Source organism: Corvus hawaiiensis, chromosome 7 (assembly GCF_020740725.1).
Source record: "Corvus hawaiiensis isolate bCorHaw1 chromosome 7, bCorHaw1.pri.cur, whole genome shotgun sequence".
NCBI classification, from domain to species: Eukaryota; Metazoa; Chordata; class Aves; order Passeriformes; family Corvidae; genus Corvus; species Corvus hawaiiensis.
The window spans coordinates 885,640-909,120 of record NC_063219.1 but is presented as its reverse complement, the minus strand read 5'-3'; the positions used below and the strand labels follow the sequence as shown (position 1 = coordinate 909,120).

Sequence of the window (23,481 nt, the reverse complement as noted above, 5' to 3'; positions counted from 1 at the left end):
TTTAAGTGCTGCTTTCAGCTGTTAAAAGAGGGATAATCATTAATAATTCATCCCAGCTCCTCCAACTGATAACCATTTCCTCGTGGGTAAGAAAAGGAGACAGATAAATCATGACAGATAAATACGTTTTCTGAGACAAAAGACAACAAAACCAGAGCTGAGGAGCTGTGGGCTCCTGCTCTTCCCAACCCACGGGGATCAGGATATGCACTTTCTGGGCTCCAGAAGTAAGATCAGTTCAGGACTGCCCATCCCTGGCAGTGTCCAAGGCCAGGCTGGACAGGGCTTGGAGCAGCCTGGGATAGTGGAAGGTGTCCCTGCCCACGGGACAAGATGGGCTCCAAGGTCCATCCCAACCCAAACCAGTCTGTGATTCTCCGATTTCCAGCCTGGCCAGAGGAGTGGTTTCATTCCATGTGGAACATGGACACTGAAGTTGAGGCAGAGGTGGCCAAAAAGTTCATCCCTCTTCCATACAGCCCTGCACATGCACAAAGCACTGAGGCAGAGTTAGAGGGTCCTTAAATTATCCTGTGACCAACAAAATATGAGTTTGGGGACAGTAATAGTCCAGAAAAGAGGTTCTGAAGCTTGAACTTCCCTGCTCCTCTGCAGGGAGCTGCCCAGGGCCTCTGGATGTGGCAGTTCCCTCCCCTCTCCTGCACAAATAACCCCAAATTCACTGAATGCAAAGGGCTTTTAATAGAAGCACAGCAGTTCAGCAAATCCCCTGTGGAAACCTGGGAGCTGGCTGAAGGGCTGTGCAGGGCCTTCCTTGCTGAGGAATGGCTCTGAAGCTGGGCACACTTCAGGAGAGCCTCTAGCAGGTGGAACACTCCTTTTCTCATTGCAGGGGCTGTGGTTTGTCCATTTGGCTTAGGGCTAGAAATGAAAGACAAATATTAATAAATCGTAAGTATCGCAGGAAATGTAGTGCTGAGCTGATTTTAACTCTCAAGGCTTTAAGCTGCACTAACCTGCAGTTTCTCTGCTTCCTTGGAATCCCAGAATGGTTTGGGTGGGAAGGGACCTTAAAGCCCATCCAGTGCCACCCCCTGCCACGGGCAGGGACACCTTCCACCGTCCCAGGCTGCTCCAAGCCTGGCCTTGGACACTTCCAGGGATCCAGGGGCAGCCACAGCCTCTCTGGGAATCTTATCTTACACCAGAGCATCTAAAGTGGTGGCAAAATTACCAGACCAAGGCTGCTGCCAAAAGGAACTGCAGCTTTTCAATAACCCAACGAGAGGACAGGGTTGAAACTGCTTAGTGTCCGGGCGTGACATTAAAATGATTCTTCCTAGAACTCACTTTTGACGATAATTTGGGAGGTTTGGATGGGTTTGTCCCCCATCCTGGGCTTCATGTGTATATCCATACTATACATCAGGATATTTTGAACACTGAAGGAAAGCCTTTCTGAGGGGGAGCTACTTCTGGGGCACAACAAATGCTCATGTTTCTCCCGAGCTGACACGTCCCAGTGTGAACCAGGACGGGATCCTGCCAGGAGCCCAAGTCCCTGCTGCCTGGGCAGCTCCCTGGACCTGCTTCAGAGCTGTTTGGTGCCTTTCTGGAGGAGGTGCTGAAGGAGAGTCTGGAGGTGGGGAGCTGTGAGGGCATCCCGTTCCTCTGAGAGGGGGAATTAACAACAGCCCGGAGCAGCTGGAACACCCCTCCTTCCCCTCACAGACAGGGATTCATCTCTGGCTGCAAAACCAGGCGACAACATCAGTCCAGAGGCTCGTAGCAACCATTTATTCCCACATACATCAACATTATTTTTGCGAATGGCTGTGGAAGTGAGAGTGGATAATTAGATCTAGCAAGGAGAAAAAAGCAGCAGGGAGCTGAAATCTCCCACTTAATGCTCTGCACTGGAAGGGACCTCATCCCTTTCCACAGGCAGGGACACCTCCCACTATCCCAGGCTGCTCCAAGCCCCAATGTCCAGCCTGGCCTTGGACATTTCCAGGGATGCAGAGGCAGCCACAGCTGCTCTGGGAAATATGTACCAGGGCCTCACCAGCCTCTGACTTAAAAAAAAAAGAATGAAGGGAAGCAACGTTGCTGAATAAAGTTAATTTATTCCTTTTCCTCCCCCGGGCCAAAGGCGCAGCGATCCTCGGAGCCCGAGGCAGAGAGGCAGCGCTATCAGACAGATGATGATTGCACTCCTGAGCAGGATGTGGGCTGTGGGGGCTTTGTCTTGTTGTACTTCTGCGAGCACCTCAGAAATTCAGAAGCACCAATTACGGCTGATGCGCCTTTGAAAAGGGAAAATGTTTCCCTTCCTCCAATTAATCCTTAATTTATACAGAAAAGAAGATAGAAATAATTTTCACTGCTGATGACTGAACTCGGTTCTACTCAACCAAATTCGCTCCTAAAAACCATCTCATAAAATTGCTGTAAATATTTCTCGGTTTGTAGCTGAAATGCCCTGCAGGATGGAGGATTTTTAGAACTTTCTCACCATTTCACATCAGAGAAAAACAACTAACAAGGGTCAAACCTCTCCTTCACTTGGTTCGTGGTGAAGAGAAAAACATTTTGGTTTCCTACAAGCACACCACAGTGATTTTATCTGAAATAGAAATGCAGCATAAAAGCTCAAGGACCACTCAAGTTCATTCAACCTTACCCTGACCTGGGCAGGAGAATGTTTTAATCAAAATATCCCAGGACACAATCAAGCCTTTTTTTTTCCTCCTTAAGCTGTTTTTTAACACCATTATTTCAGTCATGCCTGAGACTTGGAACACCACCCCACAATCCCACACACAACTCGTTTTTCCAGAGCAATGCTTGGTGTTGCTTCTCCTTTCTTCTCTCACAAAGATCTGCAGCAAACTCCTAAAGACAAGAATGATAAAAACCAGATACGGCAATCCCAGGATGGTTTGGGTTGGGAAGGACCTTAAAGCCCATCCCATCCCACCCCTGCCACAGGCAGGGACACCTCCCACTGTTCCAGGTTGCTCCAAGCCCCAATGTCCAGCCTGGCCTTGGGCACTGCCAGGGATCCAGGGGCAGCCCCAGCTGCTCTGGGCACCCTGTGCCAGGGCCTGCCCACCCTCCCAGGGAGCAATTCCTTCCCAAGATCCCATCCAGCCCTGCCCTCTGGCACTGGGAAGCCATTCCCTGTGTCCTGTCCCTCCATGCCTTGTCCCCAGTCCCTCTGCAGCTCTCCTGGAGCCCCTTTAGGCCCTGCCAGGGGCTCTGAGGTCTCCCTGGAGCCTTCCCTTCTCCAGGTGAGCACCCCCAGCTCTCCCAGCCTAAGTTCCATTCCCACAGCCCAAATACTGGGAGAACCATCTGCCAAAGAGATGGGGCTTCCCACCTCTCACTCCACCCACTTCGCACCAGCACAGCTCCCCAGGGATCCCTGCATCGATGTTCTTCCAAAAGCACAGAGGTGAGCTATTAGAAATTGTCAAAATGGAGTCCAAACAGCAAGAACTCCCCAAATCCTGCATGGCTCCATTAAACAGCCTCACTTCACCTGGGCAAAACCAGCCAGAACAGACTCTACCATCAGGCTCCCCAAGCTCTCAACCTCAGAAAGAAACATTAAATTTAGCCAGCAATCAAAACCAATACCAAAATAAAGGGGATTGAAGATTCCAACCCATCCCTTTCCCAATCCTGGCCGATGATCCACAGAGCCACAAAATCCACCCCGGCTCACGAGCGAGGTGAGGGCAGTAAAACCTGTAAGTTGACCTGTGCTACCACAGGGATGTTAAAAGGAGAATGCCTGTGAGGGTTAGGACAACAGAACCTCCCTTACCTGACGGACACGTCTGGGAGCACGCGGAGGGGACAGGGATTTCTCACAGTCCGAAGCCAAACGCCCGTGCCTAGTGAACAACCATCTCTTCCTTTTTCCCCCCAATGCTACAACTCTACCTCCTTGAAAGTTTCCTTCCCCAGATATGCATTTGAGGCCACAAAAATCTAGGTTAGGTTACAGCCCACTTTCTTCTCCCCCTCCCAATGTAGCGAAGTTGTTTTGAATAAACTTCGTTTACATCTTTCCAACTGGCACTACCAGAAGTGCTCAGATCTTCTGCGAGATCTCATCCTTAAGAGAAAAGGGCCTGAGGGAATTTTGGGAGGCAACAGAGAAGGGAAAGTTGGAGGTTTGGAAGATCTGAGCTGCTCCCTGCAGAGCAGATAAAGTCTCCTGTATCCTATCACCCCTAGTACAAATATCTGCTTGTACCTGGAAGACAGAAGGGGGAAACACAACAGCCAGCAGCAGATTGTTTCCCACAGAATTCCATGTGCTGGGAGCAGAACTTTGGTCTCCATCACTCACAGAGCTGCAGCCACGAGCCTTTAAGAGCTCCCCCAGCCCGGTGAGGAGCAGCCAGGACGAGGAGCAGGAGGACAAGCCCCAGGAGATGCTGTGGCAGGATCATTATGAGAGGGAGAACAGCAAACAGCCCGGAGCCCGGCGTGACACACTTTGATCAGCCCGGCCTTGGCTCCCTGTCCCTTCTCCCTAACGAGAGCAGCAGCTCCAAAACCTCCTCGGCTCCCCAGTGCTCCTTCTGGGCTGGGGAAGGACTCGTTCAGATGCTGCTTTGTGCTCCCATCCTCTCCTTTCCAAGGCAAACCAAGCACCCCCCACCAGGCTGGGCTCCCCTCAGCACCCTGCAAGACTCCCAGGGCTGCTGTGCTCCATTCCCAAATCCCACTCTCCCAGCCTGGGAAAGCAGAGGTGTGCAAGTCCTAACAGACTTTGTTCCAGCACTCTGCATTTGCATTCTGCTCTCCCACTCGCAAGGCAGAGCTGCAGAGCGTTTTCCTGCACCCCCAGCACAGGAACGAGGCTTAATAGGAAGCTTTTTCCTTACCAGAGCTGGGCATGTGGTTCACTCGAGGTGGATTCAACAGCTCCACTGGCTGGTCTCTGCCAGAAAGCCCATCTGGAAAGAGGGGAGGGAAAAAAAAAAGTAAAATCACATCAACACTTTGGGTAGCTGAGCTATTTTTAGCCATTCCAAGCAGAAAAAATAATCAGCAACCAATTATCGATGCAGAGCAGAAACACAAGTAGCATGAATCAATGGAAACAAGAACATTCCCAGGACGGCTAAAGCAGGAAATAAAGGAGGCTCTACCCCGAATTACGCCCAGGTTTTCCTGGTCTTTAAGCCCGCAGCTGGTGCTGAACCCAACCTGAGGAAATGGGGACGTCAGCTCACAAACCTTACCAGAGAACAGCTAAACTGCCACTCCTTCCTTGCTGGGAGAACTGAGTTAAGACAGAGACGCAGCCCCACAGAGCAAAGTTGAGGAATGGCTGGAATATGCCAGGGAGATGTTAAGGAAAACTGACAAATCACTGCAGGAGATTAAAATGCAGAGACATGCATAACAAGCCCCATTTTGCATAAGTTTGGATCTCAGAAAGGCATTAAAAACATACTTTGTAAATGAGATGCACAAATCCATCTTGCTGAAGCAGTTCCCTATTTAAAATATTTCCAAGATCGTATCTTGCATCCAGGTAGAGTTAAACAGAACAACCAGTGTTGGAGACTGCCACACCTGAGTTTCTAGTCACCCATTCCCCTCCCAGGAAAGCTGAAGCAAAAAATGCTAAATTATGTTTTCAGTGCAATTATGAACACTGGGATACAGAAAATTTATCTCAAACCCATTTGTTCCACCTCTGCCAGTCTGTCTCACTTTTCCCCTCCAACCCCTTTCTGTGCTGCAGCTCTGATAGGATCAAGCCAAACCCTGTCTGGAGACATCAAAGAAGCCACTCCATCTCTCTCAGGCAAAGGACAGTGCTAGAAAAACGTTAAGATTTGTTTTCTTCTCCCTGTTTTCTCCATTTTTCTGGAGAGAAGGCACAGTCGGGGATTTCTCCATGTCTTGCCTGGGTTCACCTCCACTGACCACGGATTGAAGGGGAAGAGCAAAACATCACTATTTCAAATACAATTGAGCCATCAGAGTCAGTGGAGAGCACAGCCCAGGAAAATTCCCAGTTTTCCTGGGGAGCAGAGTATTTTCAGCTTCTCTGCTGGGCAGTTTCAGACGAAGACGAGCCTTCAGAGGAGAAGAACCCATGGACAAAGCAGAGCCCTGCAGCAGCACCCAGGTGCTCTGTGAGACAAATCCAGGTCAATTTCAGGGACTTTTAAGACCTGTTTAATTCTAAGAAATAAAGATTTTTTTCCACTGATTAAAAAAAAGAATTCCTTTCCACTCATTTATAAAAACCCAAACCCAAAAACCAACGCTTTGCCACCTTGTTTCAAAACGAGGATTAGATTAATCACAGCAGAACATTTAGGAACATCTTTTAAAGCACTGACACCCGAAAGACTCGAAGCAAAACCGAGCGATGCGAGACTGAGGTTCTGTCTTTGCCGTCCAAATAATGCTCTATAAAATAAAATATTAAGTATAAAATAAGAAATAAAGCTCTGAATCTCTGGAGTCCTCCCTCAGCACAAGGATGTGGAGCTGCTGGAGCAGTGCAGAGAGGTCAAGCCACATAATCAGGGTTTGACTCTTCTTACAAGCCACAGACCCTGGTTTGAATACTGAGACAACCCAGACAAGCTACGAAATATTCCCCAGCTCTCTGCTGGCCAAATTGGTCCTAAGCTACTAAAAAGAACTGGCCAGAAAACATCCTCCCAAATTGGCTCTGTGTGAATCAGGCTGATGATTTCCCCAAAACTCTGCAACAAAGTGCTCTGTCCACCGAGCCTGGAGGGAGGCAGACACCAGCCTGTCTGATTCATGGCTCGAGTCAGGGAACATTTAGTGGAGCTTAATTTCCAGATGGGTATTTCTACTCATTAATTAACAAAATGAAGCCATAATTCATTGATGGAAACTCGAACACGTTGTTTTTAATCTTAATCTGTTCCAAAGAGTTGTTTAAGTTATTCAGAAAATATAGCCAGGACAGGTTTGGAAGTAGCTGAGCTTGCAGGATTTAAAGATGTTGAAAATAGCAAAACAAAGGCAAAATATTTACGAGTTCACTCCAGAACAAACCAGAAACATGAGAGATAAAAACCCTCAGAAAAGATGAAGCAGCAAAATGAACGATTTCACAGAATCAGAGAATTGTCAAGGTTGGAAAAGACCTCTGAGATCATCAAGTCCATCCAGGGCAAAACCAAACCAGATGAGGACAAGGAAATACAACTTCACCGCTTAAAAAAGACAAGAAATGAAGAGGAATAGAAGGCTGAAACATTCAATGAGGTCTTAAAGAAAACTGCAAGCAGCCTGACTATAATTAACTCTGATGAGCTTCAAAATGTAGGGCAGAACTGGGAACGAAGAGGTTATTTAAATAGTTTTCCATGTATTCAGATCTTTCGACCTGATGCAAATCACCCTGGCCTACCTGAATTCCTGGAGGGAAGTGATGAGCAACTAAAAATTATCTTTAAAGGATACCTGCAGTAGAGGAAAAATTCTACAGAGGTGCCAAAGTAAAACTTTAGGGAAGACAGGGAGAAAGGCAGGAGCAAAGGGTAGAGAAAATCAGCATTAGTGACTCGGATTTGCTCCCTTTGGAGCTTGAAATGCAGAATCCAAGCTGAAAAACAGATGGATGGGAGATGCAGTGACAGAAGAGTAAAACCTTCCCACGGTGATGGCGACAGAAAAAAGTACAACTACCAACAGGAAATAGCTGGCCAAGCAAGGCCAGAAGAAGGAAAAGCCAAAGGATTTCCCCAAACCAAGCAGTCCCCACTCAGCAGTGATGCAGAGGATCCAAGCTCCCTCCTGGACGCATGAACAGGGGCACGTGCAAGGTCACCCCTCGGGGACGCGGCAGCCTCGGCGGCCACGGCTTCAGGTTCAACACCTGAAGATGAATTATGGGCAACCAAGAGAGAAACCTCAGAGAGAAGATTTTTTATTAAATGGGACAGAGGCGCTGCAGAACTCAGTTTTGCCAGCATCAGCCTGGTTCTCCATTGAGGGAAGGCAACAGAGTGGTCCAGAGGCATTTTCAGGAGGAGCAGTTTTCTGCTAACGCTGCGAGTTTGAGACCACTTGACCAACTTCTGTCTCCTTTGCTCATAAATCTTCTGGACAGCACCTCACCGCACAACAGCAATCAGGGGCCTCTGAGCAGGCAGGGAATTCACTGTGAGGGTGCTGAGGCCCTGGCACAGGGTGCCCAGAGCAGCTGGGGCTGCCCCTGGATCCCTGGCGGTGTCCACGGCCAGGCTGGACACTGGGGCTTGGAGCAGCCTGGGACAGTGGGAAGTGTCCCTGCCCATGGCAGGGGGGGAAGCAGATGAGCTTTGAGGCCCCAGATCATGCTCCTTGCCCCTAAGCAAGGCTGCCCAGTGCTCCACAAGCCAGCACAAGCCTCATCCCTTGTCACCAGGCTGTTCACAGAGAGGCCCAGGCTGTGCCACACGAGAGCCCTGGCAGTGCCCAGCAGCTCCGTGCTGTCTCCATTACACGTGTCAGCCCACAGCAATTCCATGGATCTCCTCCAGGCACAGGAACGTGGGGTGTCCTTCTCCCTGCTATCAGTATCCACGCACCAGAGCCAGGCTATAAAAAGCACCTTGCATTCTGTCCCCGAGCCGGGCCGGGGGGCACAACGTGCACACAGAAGGTTTCTCTGCGTTCCTTCCGGGCAGGATCTGGGGAGGGTCCGTGGGTGGCTCTGCTCGATTTGGCTGAATTTAAAAACCAGATCATGCACTAACTACCCTTGGAGCCTTGGGATGCCAGGCAGCTAAAACAGGCTGGCTGAGGAATTAAAAAGCCTCCACCCCTGACCGTTAAGCACAGGCCACTGGAACACCCTGACTTGCATATCAAGCGTGTGTGACAAGTTACAATATTAGCAATGAGAACGCTAATTACCATGGGCGCGTTATTTATTTGTCTGCTCATGCGAAATTTACAGAGGGGGGAGAAAAAAAGACGAAAAAAATCCTTCAACGTTTACAAGAAAGCAATTAGGGCAGCAAATGGATTATTTCTCTTTAAACCTATGAGAAAATGCTCAGTGCATATTTCCTCTCTAATTTGTCTGCACTCAAGGAGCTATTTTTGGAAGTCTCCCTAGACTGTATTGTAGCACCACATGTACTGTAATGGCATTTTAATTAGCCCAGAGAGCTGGAAGATGCACTCTGCATCCGAAAGAGAAGCAGCCTAACAAAATGAGAGCATCCTTTCCCTTCCCTTCTCGGAGATTTACAGCAGTCATCAAGCCCAAATACCAATTATGGCTTCGGCTGGAACCGACTGCGACTGCTATAAAAACCCAGCGCGCCGCCCCGGCCCGCGGAACTCCGTGCAGACAAACCCGGGATTTAAGCACTGTTTACTCATCCCTTAAAGGTGGATGGTAAAAATAAAAGCGCTGCAGCCACGCACGGGCAGAACGGGGCACGGGAGGAGGGGAGACAAGTGAAAAAGAGATGGGTCTGTTGGAGTTACCAGAACGCCCGTTTAGAGGAGAGTTAACCCAACCCCGTCCGTGTGGGGTTCTTTGGGGGAATTTTTTAACTACAACTACAGCTAATACTGAAGTGAGCCACCTCGCCTTGCCGGGAGTGACATCGGATCACCATCACCAGGATGGCCTGGTGTATATATATATATATATATATATATATATGTATCTAATTTGCCTTCATTCTGACTGCTTGCTGTGGATGCAGTAGAAAGTAGGTCAGGCTGGTGGCTTCCTCAGCTCTGGAGGAGGCTGGCACACCTGGAATAGCAAACCCCCTCGTGCCCTTGACAATCCTGACTGCTCCAGAGACATTCCAGAGTCCAGATATCCAGATGTCAGTTCCACTGAAGCCAGGAGCCCACCCCAGCACTCAGCACCTCACTAGTGAGAACCAGGATGGGGCCCAAGCTTTCTTTTGCATTAGAATCCACACAAATACCTCACAAGAATCTGAAGGTACTCAGGTATAACATTTACAAGAGCTTGGTACTGCTCTCCTACCCTGGACCCTGTAAAGGTAAATCCTGCAGGTCACAGTTTGGTTAACATCAAGGTAAAAGCATTAAAGGAAACATAAAAAAGTTCGAGGCTGGGTTGGATGGAGCTCTGAGCAACCCAATCCAGTGAGAGGCACCCCTGGCCACGGCAGGGGCTTGGAACTGGATGGTCTTCAAGGTCCCTTCCAACCCAAACCCTCCTGGGCTTCTAATGCTCAGCAGCTGCTAACACAAAAAGCAACACTTAATTTATTACTAGGAAGTGATCCTAGAAGCCAAAATACCTAAGAAGCATTTAAACAGGAAGCTGCGGTCCTCAAGGTGTTGACAGGCTGATATCCAAATGACAAGACACCACTTTTCCCTGGAAGCATTGTGTTCCACTTCCTATGCCATTATTTTCCTTAATTCCCTGCGGTGGGAGGACGAAGCAACTCCCACCAAACATGACAATCTTCAGCCTCCTCAGCAGACTCCGATGACTTCATCCGCACACAGCTGAGGAGATGTGTCACTCTGGAGATCCACGGGAACAAAATAATCCTTTACGTCTAAACGCGAGTGAGCAGAGGCTGGGAGTAACCCATCCACTCCATCGGAGACAGCCAGAAGGAGGAGCTGCCCATTCCAGGATATTTGATTCCCTTCCCCTGTGGACAAGGAAAGCCAGAAACCTCCCCCCAGCCAGCCTTCCCACTGCCCCCCAACAAAGCACGCAGGGGAGGAGGAATAAAACACGTTAAAGGGAGAGAATGTGCACTACACATTTCATGTCTATTTTCCCTTCCAAGCGAAAAAAACTCACGTATTTCATGCTGGTTTTCAGTCCATTTTTCTGTAACTGGTTTCAAAACCAGCTCATTCGGAAACAACCACGGAGAGTCGGGTAATATTAGGGCTGAGCTCAAGCACACACCTGAAGCAACACCACCCTGCTCACCCGTGGCACCCGGACCCTGAGGAGGGCCCAGGAAACACGAAGGGCCCAGGCAGCCGCGTGTCCCCGCGCAGCCCTCACACGCACCTGGCAGGCACAGCCTCCCACAGAGCTGCGCGGGCCCGGGGAGCAGCGGCGTCCCGACCATTCCCACAGCAGCGGGATCCCGGCCCCGGGCGCTCTGCTGCCGGCCAGCCTCAGCCCGGCCGGCCTCTCCGCTGTCAGGAAAGGCTGAGCTCTGCTTTCCCCTCGCAGGCGCCGCCCACGGAGTGACATTCCCAGGCACGGAGCCCTGTCCCGGACCCGGCTCTGTTTCAGGCCGAGCCGTGTCCCGCAGTGTCTCTGCTGTGGCCAAGGCCAGAAGTCCTCTGCTGGTGGCCACCCCACCCCTCCCGCTGGCCAGCGCAAAGCAAACCCCAACGCACAGCTCAGGGCTTCTGCTGCCAGCATTCCCGGTGTTCCCAGGGCGCTGGGAGACTCGGGGTGGGATCTGCAGGATGCACCATCGGTCCCCGGTGATAGATGCTGCAGGATCAGCCTGGCACTCTGCACAGCACCTCCCCGCTATCCCAGCCTTATCCCATAGAGAGCCAGCCGGGATCAACACCAGGCAGCAGGAAAAGCACCCCTGTCTACCTGTTCCTGACATAATTTCCTTATCACAAGGCTGGAGCCCCTCTGCCCTGGAGCCAGGCTGGGAGAGCTGGGGAAGAGAAGGGAAGGCTCCAAGGAGAGCTCCAGGGAGGGCCTAAAGGGGCTCCAGGAGAGCTGCAGAGGGACTGGGGACAAGACATGGAGGGACAGGACAACAGGAATGGCTTCCCACTGCCAGAGGGCAGGGATGGATGGGATATTGGGAAGGAATTGTTCCCTGGGAGGGTAGGCAGGCCCTGGCACAGGGTGCCCAGAGCAGCTGGGGCTGCCCCTGGATCCCTGGCAGTGCCCAAGGCCAGGTTAAACAGGGCTTGGAGCAGCCTGGGATAGTGGGAGGTGTCCCTGCCCATGGCAGGGGGTGGAATGGGATGAGATTTAAGGTCCCTCCCAACCCAACCCACCCTGGGAGTCTGTGATTCCATAATACCTGCCGCTACCCGCCAGCTTTAGGCTGTCTGTATACATCATCTTCGTGTCAATTATGTACAGATTTCTAAAATTTGGACTTCAGATATTTTTAAATCTCAGATAAAAAAAAAAACAGACTCCCATTTCAAAGCATCTAAAAGTAGATTCCACTTTCACAGACTTGGTGGAACAGCAATTTCCCCACTTGCGACGAAGGAGCCGAGACTCCGCTGCTCATGACTATAAATATATTCATAGATATTTTCCCTGGCACAAAGCACTTCAATTTTAAAGGCAAGAGATTCATCAACTCTTCTGGAGAGCTTCATCCTTTTGCTGCTTTGATTCTGTCAGTGAGCACACGCTCCTGGCAGGAGTGGAGGAGGGCACAATCTGCCACCATCTGCAGGGTGCAATCCATCTGAAAAGGTGACTGTCCTCAAGAAATTAGCATAGTCCAAGCATTTAACTTCGCTCTGGAATATTATGTTCAACCAACAGGCTCTTTCCAGAGCCATTCTGCAGAATGTTCCTGCTCCCTGCACGGTGCTGGGTTTGGGGGTTTTTTTAAGTTTTAACGCAGCCTTTTAACAGAGATCGGCGTTATCAAAGTGAGGTGTTCAATCTGCTGAGACAGGTCCCGTGAACTTGAGCACAGTAAAAAAAGCCAACTCCCCAGGACTGCCTGGGCGTTGAGCGGGAGAGGTGCTGCTGGCAGCCGGCCATTCCCCAATCACCTGCTATTCACAGCACGTGAATCCCCACTGCAGCGCCACGAATCCGCAGACAGAGCGCCCCTTGGATCCAAAGCAATATTCCAGCAGGTTCTTCAAAACTGATTGCTGGTACAAGAACGAAGCAAGGGAATGGGGGGGGGGGGGGAAAGAAGCACCTTGAAATTATCTGCGATTGTCAGCAGCAGGAGGGAGGCGAAGCACATCTTCGAGGCAGGAGAGAAGGGTCAATAACCTGCTTAATTTTCCCTTCTCTCCGGATGAATAAACTGTCAGGAAGAAATCCAGCTGAAAGATAGCCTGGCTCTTCCACAGCTTCGAACGAGGCTCCAGCTCCTGCCCACGCACTCACAGGACGCGATGTTCGAGCTAACGAGATGCCACGGGAAAAAGAGGCTTCCTTCCTTCCAGGAGGGAACAAACTGTCTGTGATGGGAAGCAAAGAGCATGGATTGCCTTCCAGCCCCGTGGCCGGCTAGCACACGTGCTAAATGAGACTGATCCACACAAGTGATGATTCTGGGCAGGGTCAGGTTGGGTATCAGGCTGGAGAGCAGGGAAAGGTTCTTCCCCCAGAGGCTGCTGGGCACTGCCCAGGCTCCCCAGGGAATGGGCACAGCCCCGAGGCTGCCAGAGCTCCAGGAGCGTTTGGACAGCGCTGCCAGGGATGCCCAGGGTGGGACTGGTGGGGTGTCTGTGCAGGGCCAGCAGCAGGACTTTGCGATCCTTGTGGGTCCCTTCCAGCTCTGGAGATTCCATGATTCTATGAACTATTTCCAATGCAGGCTGCATCCAAAGGTTCCAATCCTTTCCAGTGCAGGAAAGGGAAGCGAGGACACTTACTCAGCAACCCATTACACTCACACTAACCCAGAAGAAACTCCTGGATGCAGCAGAGGGCAGGGAGAACAGAGGCAAAGGAAACTGAGGCTTGGAGCCGAGTAAGCAGATGCCTGCTGGCCTTAGGAGCTCCCTGAGCACATGGCAGAACTGGAAAGAGCAGAGGGGAAAAAAGGGGGAATTTTTCATCGAGGGAAATAAATACGGAGACATGGAGACAGGAGGGTCAGCAAACAGATCAGGCCTTGGGTTTGATGGGGCTGCGGGTCCCAGGTGCCTGCCAGGCTCCAAAGGCTTCCAGCCCCAACCCTTCCCAGTGCCCCATCATCCTTTCTGCTACACTCCCCATGTCTCAGGGTGGAAAACTCATCCTCACATGCAATACCACATCCAAGCCTGTAACAGCAGCAAATCTGTGGCTCATCAGGGAAAAAGCCTTTTGGTCTAACATTTTAAGGACCACAGGCCAGCTGACCGTGCTTGCAAGCAGCCTGAACTGCAAGTCACCCTACGCCTGTTGAAGGTGACAACAACATGTTTGAGTGCCACCCTCACCCTCAGACAGGGAGGAGGACAAGGTTTCTCCTTGCTTTGCCCAGATTTCAAGCAGGCGCAGGTAAAAATTGAGTAAGTTTGTGTACAAAGCTTGGACCAGAAATTGCTGGCACCCAGAAATGCAGATCCTGTCCCAACACGCTAATTCAGGGTGCTCAAAACAAAACTGGAGATAGTGCTTGGTCAAAACCAAAATCATCAGTTCAACAATCCTGGAAGCACACAAACAAACAGCAATTAAACCAATCACGCAATTAAAACTAGTCATGTCCAGAGTGCCCATATTCCAAACTTCCAACACTGGCTCTTCACCCTCAAAAGAAACAAACCCCCCAAAAGTGTCAAGCACCAGAGGTTACTTTTAACTGAAGATAAGAACGTGAAGTCATTCATCAAAAAGACTGTTTTGCTTTAAAATACTCACACTAAGTATTTCTGTGGGAATTACTGCCCTTAAATTAAAGCCATGAAGAAGTTGGACACTTCCTACAGAGAACTCTGGATGGAGACCACCAAATCCCAACCCAAAGGACAGCTCCCAACACCTACCCTCAGCACCTTCTCTGTTTCATCCTGATGATGGAAGACAGCAGAAAGCTCCAAGAGAAGAGAATCTCACCAATGCCACTGGAAAGGCACAATCCACAACTCCCTCGCGCTCAAAAATCCCCTTTATTCCAGTTCTGTGGCACATAAGGGGTTAACACAAGCTGAAATGCTCATGCAACGCATAATGGGTTTTCCTTACCACAATGGATCATTATTGCATGGCAATCTAATACAGTAATAGTAGATAATACCAGTAATATGGATTTGCTTTAGTAAAAGCATTTGAAATTGCATTAAACACAGCAACACGAGAATGGCACGTTTTGAAACGGATATTTCTAATTCCCGGTGTGTAGAGGAGCCGCTCCTGTTTCCAAGCCAAGGAGAAGCAAGTCTGTCTTACCACGAGGCTGATCCAAAATCATGGAATCACAGAAAAGGCTGGAGAGGCCCTCCAAGATCACAGAGTCCCACCATCAGCTCAGCAGCGCCGCTAAACCTCGTCCCCGAGTGCTGCATCCCAAGTGCTGCATCCCACGTGCGTTTGCACTCTTCCAGGGATGGTGCCCTGGGCATGATGCCTTCATTTCAGGCAAGACATTTTCCCCAATATCCACCCTGCCCCTCCCCTGGCCCAGCCTGAGGCCGTTCCCTCTCCTCCTGTCCCTGTTCCTGGCAGCAGAGCCCGATTTCCCCCCCCAGCTGCCCCCTCCTGTCAGGGACTTGTGCAGAGCCACAAGGTTCCCCCTGAGCCTCCTTTGCTCCAGGCTGAGCCCCTTTCCAGCTCCCTCAGCCGCTCCTGGGGCTCCAGCCCCTCCCCAGCTCCGTTCCCTGCCCTGGCCCCGCTCCAGCCCCTCAGGGTCCCTCTTTTTGTGAGGGACCAAAACTGAACCCACTGGATCCAAGGCGCAGCCCCAACGCTGGACTTTGTGTATGTTCGAAATAATGTGACAAAGAGGAGAAAAGAAACTGAAAAGCATTTTAATGAGTATTATTGCCTGCTCCTTTAGGGCACAGAACTTTTATCCACAAGGTGCAGCCTTCACAGCGGGCTAAGCAGCACCCAACACCTCATGGGCTGCACTTTGATAATGGCATGGCTGCCCGGATTGCTCCGGGTCTGTCTGGAGACAGCCTTCACAGGGAATCAGGAATCTCAGGAGCTGCAACACCCGGGGGAACTCGGAGTCCCTGAGGATCTCCCTGAGTGAACCATCAGCATGATGAAATACTTTTTGTGTGTTACAAAAGGAAACAAATGTTCTAGAAAGTACTGGGCAGAGGTCTCCCGATGGAATTGTGAATAGGTGATTTGGGTGGGAAGGGACCTTAGAGCTCATCCCATCCCACCACTTGCCACGGGCAGGGACACCTTCCACTATCCCAGATCACTCCAAGCCCCAATGTCCAACCTGGCCTTGGACACTGCCAGGGATCCAGGGGCAGCCACAGCTGGGAAATCCATCCCAGCCCTTTCCCACCCTCACAGGGAGCAATTCCTTCCCAAGATCCCATCCAGCCCTGCCCTCTGGCACTGGGAAGCCATTCCCTGTGTCCTGTCCCTCCATGCCTTGTCCCCAGTCCCTCTGCAGCTCTCCTGGAGCCCCTTTAGGCCCTGCAAGGGGCTCTGAGCTCTCCCTGGAGCCTTCCCTTCTCCAGGTGAGCACCCCCAGCTCTCCCAGCCTGGCTCCAGGGCAGGGGGGCTCCAGCCCTGGGAGCACTTGACAATCCCATACCCCAGCACAAGCAGGGAATTAAACCCCACAGGTAAACACAGCGAAGGCTGAGAGTTATAGGCAGCACCACCAGCGCACCTGTACCAACAGCAGTGCCAAGAAGTGCCACTGTTCTTGGTAAGCAAAAAATAGATGGGAAACAACAAAGAAAAAGCCTTGATTTTTCATTTTAACTCATTTCTGTGTCATTATGTTGGTTTTTGCTTCATCACTGCAAGTAGAAAAGCGTAAATTAAGACACTTGGGTTTACTACTTAAGTTGCTCCTTAAGGCACCATTTACTCAGAAGTAGTCAGACAAAAAAGGGATGATTTCAGGTTTTGCTTTCTTATTGTTTCTATGGGTTTTTTCTTAACCTGGAGTTATTTCTCTCCCATTTCTCACTTAAAGCCATTCCTCCCCTAGCCTTCTGTGTGCCCCAACTGAAAACCAGCTGCCACCTCCCAGAAATCCATCAGAATTCCTTTAGAGCTTCTGCAGCCAAGAGGTCCCTGCTTATCATGGGAGGGGGAAAACATGGCAAACAAGGTGATCAGCAAATGGGGGAGTGGGCCCCACATAATAAATCAGAATGTGCTGGGCCTGGAGAACAGGAGGCTTAGTTCCCCATTCCCCAGAACCAGTGCACACGGCGAGCCTGAACCTATTATCCCACCTGGATGTTATTTACAATAACAAACCACAGTGACTACAAATCTGCTAAACAGCAAACACCTCCATCAGTTTTGGCTGCATCCTCCAGTGCTTTACACCAACAGCTACTTCGGGGTTGCCTTGCCCCAGCCACTGATGGAGAATCCATCGCTGTCCGTGGAATCACACACTGCAGTGCTGCCTTTTGCTGGCCCTGCTGACAATCCCGTCCAGCCAGCAGCGCCAATCAATGGCCTCCCCAAAAAAATCAATCCTGGCCCACATTTCAATCCCCCCCAGCACCCAGCCAGCAGGAATTGTTGATCCTTTGTGCACCATGAGCAAAGGAGCAGCTGAAAACACTTGACATGTGTCAATCTGGATGAGGTTCCCTCGGCGCTGGGTAGGGGTGCTCGCTCCTGGAATTGGAAATGCAGCAGGGCAGAGCTGATCCCGGCATCACTGCAGCTCTGCACAAGGACTCATCCAACCCAAAACCAGAGCATATCCTGAAAGGAACCCACCAGGACCATGGAGTCCAACCCCTGGCCCTGCACAGACCCCCCACCAATCCCACCCTGGGCATCCCTGGCAGCGCTGTCCAAATGCTCCTGGAGCTCTGGCAGCCTCGGGGCTGTGCCCATTCCCTGGGGAGCCTGGGCAGTGCCCAGCAGCCTCTGGGGGAAGCACCTTTCCCTGCTCTCCAGCCTCACCCTGTGGTTTGATCCCTCTCTGCTGCACGTTAAGCCATCGAGTAATGCAAGTAAATCCTCGCTGCTTTCCCTCAAACTCCTCCTCAATACCCAAGGCATGTCCTTGGACAGGTTTTTTTGAACATATTGTTCTCGAGCCACGGTTTAAAATTCACTGTGGCCCTGCATTGCTGTCATCCTGTACTCCTGTCTCTGGCATACATGAGGTTTGACCTTTTCAGATTTACATTTACAGCGTTCACAATCCTTGTGAGCTTCGCTACAGACAGGAAAAAAAATGAATTGAGAGGAATTTCTGGAATGGTGACTGGACTGCTGATGTTTCCTAAGGCAAAACACACACTGCTTCGATTCCAGCTTCCTAATATCCTGGTAAACAAGAGAAAATTGAATGACAAAGGAACCCTAACTAGCTGGAATCTTCTGAAAGATGGAAAACAGACTTCCAGGGCTGCCCACACAAGCGAAGACGCTTCGGCAGTCACTGTTCAAGGGTAGCACAAACAATGCTCCAAATGAAGAATGCGGCAGGAACAAAAAAATGCAGCCCAGCAGCTGGATTTCCAACCGAAGGAAGGAAAGCCAGGCACTTCCAAAAGTGTCCCACCACGCACCCAGCCTCCCGCTTCTCCCTTCCCTTTGTGCTGCAGATGCCATGCTTGTTTTCCTGGTGTCCCTAATTTATGTGGATCCCTTCCACCCAGCTGTCTCTGCACCACACAGAGCCTCAGTGTGTTCCCCCAGCCTGGAGCAGAGCTTCCTCTCCCATCCAGCCCCCAGAGGGAGGCAGGCACGCTTTTCCTAACGCATCCATCACTCACAACACACACACAAACCCCAAAGCTCTGGATTTTAACAAGGCTTGGAGGGACAGAACACAGGGAATGGCTTCCCTCTGACAGAGGGCAGGGCTGGATGGGATGTTGGGAGGAAATTGTGAGCGTGGGCAGGCCCTGGCACAGGGTGCCCAGAGCAGCTGGGGCTGCCCCTGGATCCCTGGCAGTGCCCAAGGCCAGGCTGGACATTGGGGCTTGGAGCAGCCTGGGACAGTGGGAGGTGTCCCTGCCCATGGCAGGGGTGGCACTGGATGGGCTTTAAGGTCCCTTCCAACCCAAACTATTCCATGATTCTGTGATTTTCCAGCACTCCCATGCTATGAGACCACATGAGAGCAGAAACAGGCTCTTGGATAAGGACGATCAGCTCTGGATAACCACGGTCCTCCTCAGACACACCAATTCCTGGGCTTGGCTTGTAAAGGTACCACAAACTTTGGCTTCCCCAGCCCTAAATGCCCTTCAGTGCCACAAAACACCGTGCCCAATAAAGCCTTTTGATGTGTCTCATTTTTTAACAGGGAAAATCAAGGGCACGAAGAGGAAAGGCTAAGCTCAAGGAATGGCAGCATTCCCCAAGCCACTTTTCCAGATGCCCTACCCCAGACCCACCACCCTGCCAGTCACTGGTCTCCTACCAAATCATGGAATCCTTACAGCTGGAAAAGACCTCTCAGACCACGCCCAAGTATTCCCCCAGCACTGCCAGCTCCACCACTAAACTGTGTCCCCAAGTGCCACACCCAGAGTCTCCAATAACCTCAGAACAAATTCATCTGCCATTTACAATGAATGGGTGAGACCCAGAACATTTTCTATTTCACCACCTGTGAGTATTTCCAGCACAAGACACCAGTGTGCTTGTACAACACTGTTACAGACCAGGAGCATCTGCCTCTGCTTTCAGCAATTTTTTCCCTGTAATACTCCTGCTGTGCACACTCTATCCATCTTGTCCACCATCAATAAGATCCATTGATCAGTGTCAGCCACCAAAACCCAGCAGAAAGGTAAAGAGAGGATGAGGAATTGAGAGCTCACTGCAAAGAAGGCAGCTCCCGGGGCAGAGGATTACTGTCAGAAGGGAGATGGGCAGCACGAACTCTAGGAAAGGGGAAAAGAAGTAGGAAAATAGGACACAGGTGGTTAAAACAACACCTAGTCCTGCTTGGGGCTAAGAGCTGCATTTCAGCATTGCTTGGGAAGCTCTGCCTGTGAAAGGGAGACTTCACAGCATCCACAAGCTTTTGAGCAAAGCAGCCGAAGGAGTGAGAGCCTCAACAGAGCTTTGTCCCAAGCAGGGGAGATCACCCCGGGACCTGCTGGTCCTACACACCCCTGCCCTTCCAAAAACCAGGCAGCAGGGCAGGGCCTGGGTGGGGGTTTCTCTGGCAGTTTGGGCTATGCTGGGCACACAGTTCTCTCCATCCCAGTGCCATGTGCTCAACAAACACCACAGTAGGCAGAAGCAGCTCCTCGAAGTCTCCAAAGGGTGGCTGATTTTTTCACCCCAAGAAATTAAAAGCTGTAGTGCGCCAAGAAGAGAGCAAATTATCAACAGGCTGCCAGGTTGTTTTACTCCTTCTTAACTCGTGATTACCACCACCAATTCCATCATCTGGGGCTAAGTGGAGCTCCAAAGAGATATGTGGGATCAGAGATTAGTTCAGACAGTTGGAATTATTCCCTCCACGCTTGGAAGGAGATGTGGAAGAGACGGGAGTTTGGGGTGGCTTTTTTGAGTTTGTTTGGTGTCCTCCAGCCTGGTCTGTCCTTGATTCAGTTCAGTTCCACTCAAACAAACCCCAACTGTTCACGGGTAGGATCAGCTTCACAGGATACAAAGCTGTGACCACACAGGCAGCTCCACAGCCACGAGTGCTGGAGACACCAGCCCTGCACTTTGCCCCAGCTAACAGGGGAAAAACACACCAGGAAAAACAAAAACACACCAGGATGGGGGCACAGACCCCCTGAGGCAAAGCTGGTTTTACTTCACGGGCTCCACTGGAAACACAAGCTGGTGGGTTTTATTCTGCACACACGGAATTATCTTCTGTCCTCACAAGTAGATGCTCTGTATGGAAACCACCAGAAAGGACTTTGAACGTGCAGTTTGGAAACACACAGACCCACAGGGCTCTTGTTTGCCCACGGTTTAGGGATCTCAGTGTGGTGCTGGTGTTCCACCCCCTGCCATGGGCAGGGACACCTTCCACTGTCCCAGGCTGCTCCAAGCCCCAATGTCCAGCCTGGCCTTGGACACTGCCAGGGATCCAGGGGCCTCCCCACCCTCCCAGGGAACAATTGCTCCCCAGTATCTCATCAAAACCTGCCCTGCTCCAGCTTAAGGCCAATCCCCCTCATCCCATCAGTCTACGGCTTTGTGAAAATCCCTCTCCAGCTTTCTTGTGAGAATCCTTCCTTTCCCCATCTTGCTCCTGCATCTCATTTCTGCCTCTGCCATAACTTTTTGACTGAAGCAAAACAACTGTGCTTGCAGACCAGCAAGAGGATTAATTAAAACAAAGTAATAATAAACAACCCCCCTCCACATAATAGCCTCTTAATACAAATTAAGACCCACACTTTAAAGTCAATCAAAGCTAAGTTTATATTTCCAAAGGACAGAGAGCCTTTGTACAACTTCTCAGAAATAAACCATCTTCATTTCAAGTCAAAGTCCCAGCTAGAAATTCTGGTTGTACACACACTACCCAGAGTTCAAGGAGCATTTGGGAAACACTCTCAGGGATGCCCAGGGTGGAGTTGTTGGGGAGTCCTGTGAAGGGCCAGGAGCTGGACTGGATGATCCCTGTGGGTTCCTTCCAGCTCAGGAGATTCTGAGATTTCATGATTCAATTTTTCGCCAGTTTCTGTCTGCCTAACCCTGGGAAGTGTAAGGAGCCAGGCTCCAGCCTGCACTCCAAGAGCACTCCAGCAGCTCTGCTGCCAAAGGGTAAAAGGGTTCTTGAAGCATCTGCAGTTCTCCAATCAAAGGGAACGTCACTCACTAAACCAGCACAAAACAGGAGGCCCTGGCCTATGGATTCTGTGTTAATATTGACAGGCTGGAGCTCAGAAGTATCACTGAGAAGAGTGAAAGAATAAAGAAAAACCCAACATGAAGACTTTTTGTTGTGAAGAGCTCGAAAAAGTTGAGGAGTAAATCAAAGAGTCAGAAAATGGTGAAAAAAGCAGAAAAATCCCAAAAAAACTTGTAAGTGCAGTCTTAGGTTCCAGAATGACAGCATCCTGGAGCATTTAACAATTTCCACTTAAGTCAAGCTAATAGAAAGATTGAACTTTAATTTCCACTGAATTACTGCCAAAAGCTTTCCTTTAGTTGAGGATGGAAAAAGCATTCTCCCTCCTGCTTTTTCAGCTTGTTCAGGATAGACAGCAAGGAAAGGAGATCTGCACAAGGGCATGGAGCGACAGGACAACAGGAATGGCCTTAAGCTGAAGGAGGGCAGGGTCAGATGGGATATTAGGAAGGAACTCCTGGCTGTGAGCGTGGGCAGGCCCTGGCACAGGGTGCCCAGAGCAGCTGTGGCTGCCCCTGGATCCCGGGCAGTGCCCAAGGCCAGGCTGGACATTGGGGCTTGGAGCAGCCTGGGACAGTGGGAGGTGTCCCTGCCTTTTTGTGACAGGCTGCTCTTTTCCTCACTCCTGAGCCTTAACTGCAGCCATACCCAATTTCGAAATGCACTTGTTCACAAACCAAAGGTCAGCAGGGCCTCCACAACAATCCTCTCCCTGTAGCTGTGGCCATTGAGCTTTACAGCTCTGGAACTCTGGGCAGGGGAGCAGCAGCATCAGTCTGAGCAGGTCCTCAGCTCCTCTCTGGCTTCAGGCTGTATTCCTGAGGGTTGGGTAGCCTGGAGAAGCAGGGTTAGGTGGCCAAGGATCCATGAAAGCACTGGGGGATTAAGCAGCCACTTGTCCTGCACGACAAGGTGAGCCAGAAGATGCTAGAAATCCACTTGGGTGCTTCATTAAGCAATTAGAACTTGTTAAATAACCCACAAAGGTGCCACAGGGATCCACCTGATTCCAGAGGACTCCTCTGTCCTGTCTCCCACCCCAGCCAGGCTGAGGAAGGGCAGCTCCCTGAGGGGCTCCTGAACACGGAGGTGGGAGTAACATTGCAGCTTGCAAAGAGCTTCTTTTGCCTCGCACAAAAGCCACGTGTGCAGGGGGGTGTGGGTGACAAAACACGACGAGAGAACAGGTCCTTTCTTTAAGCCAGGGAGAACAAGATGCTGTCTCCTACAAGCCCCAAGAAAGGGCAGGTGCAGTTTCTACACACACCCCAAACACCTCCTCTGACACACCTGCAAACGGGGACAAGGGATCAGCACAAGATTCCAAAGAAAAGACCTTTTTGATAGAACCACAAAATCAAAAACAGCCCTCTGCCATCATCAGATCCAACTGTTCCCCCAGCACTGCCAAGGCTGCCACTAAATCATGTCCCCAGGTGCCACATCCACTCGTCTTTTAAATCCCTCCAGGGATGGGCATTCCACCACCGCCCTGGACAGCTGTGCCAGGGATTGACCACCTTTTCCATGAAGAAATTTTCCCTAATACCCAACCTAAACCCACCCTGTGCAACCTGAATCCAAGAGGAGCCCATCTGTGGAAGAGCTGGGGATTAACTGCTGGAACAACTCAGAAAAAGGGATCTGTGTGAGGAATAAAAGCCAGCTGGGCACATGAGGGTCCTCTGCAGCGTTCAGGAAGGCTGGTTGCTCTCCAGCTCCCAGTTGTTTCGGGTCTGCCATGAACTCCCACCCTGCAAACAGGTGATGCAATGAACTGACAAAAAGGAAAAGGTTCTTCCCCCTGAGGGTGGTCAGGCACTGGAAGAGGCTCCCCAGGGAATGGTCACAGCCCCAA

At 50.8% G+C, this 23,481-nt stretch overlaps 1 protein-coding gene across 10 annotated transcripts in view; it reads right to left on the bottom strand.

Annotated features, from left to right (window-relative positions):
* HDAC4 (histone deacetylase 4) overlaps positions 1-23,481 on the bottom strand; it is a 176,731-nt gene that overhangs the window by 99,008 nt on the left and 54,242 nt on the right. For 6 of the 10 annotated variants that reach the window (XM_048308833.1, XM_048308837.1, XM_048308835.1 and 3 more), the window contains exons 1-2: positions 11,006-11,153; positions 4,866-4,937 (exon numbers count right to left, since the gene is read on the bottom strand). In XM_048308833.1, the coding sequence (XP_048164790.1) occupies positions 4,866-4,937; positions 11,006-11,066 (133 nt within the window). In that variant the 5' untranslated portion in view covers positions 11,067-11,153. Of the gene's footprint in view, positions 1-4,865; positions 4,938-5,225; positions 5,318-11,005; positions 11,154-23,481 lie in introns of those variants that run through there. The other 4 variants (XM_048308840.1, XM_048308841.1, XM_048308836.1 and 1 more) reach the window with 3 other exon arrangements.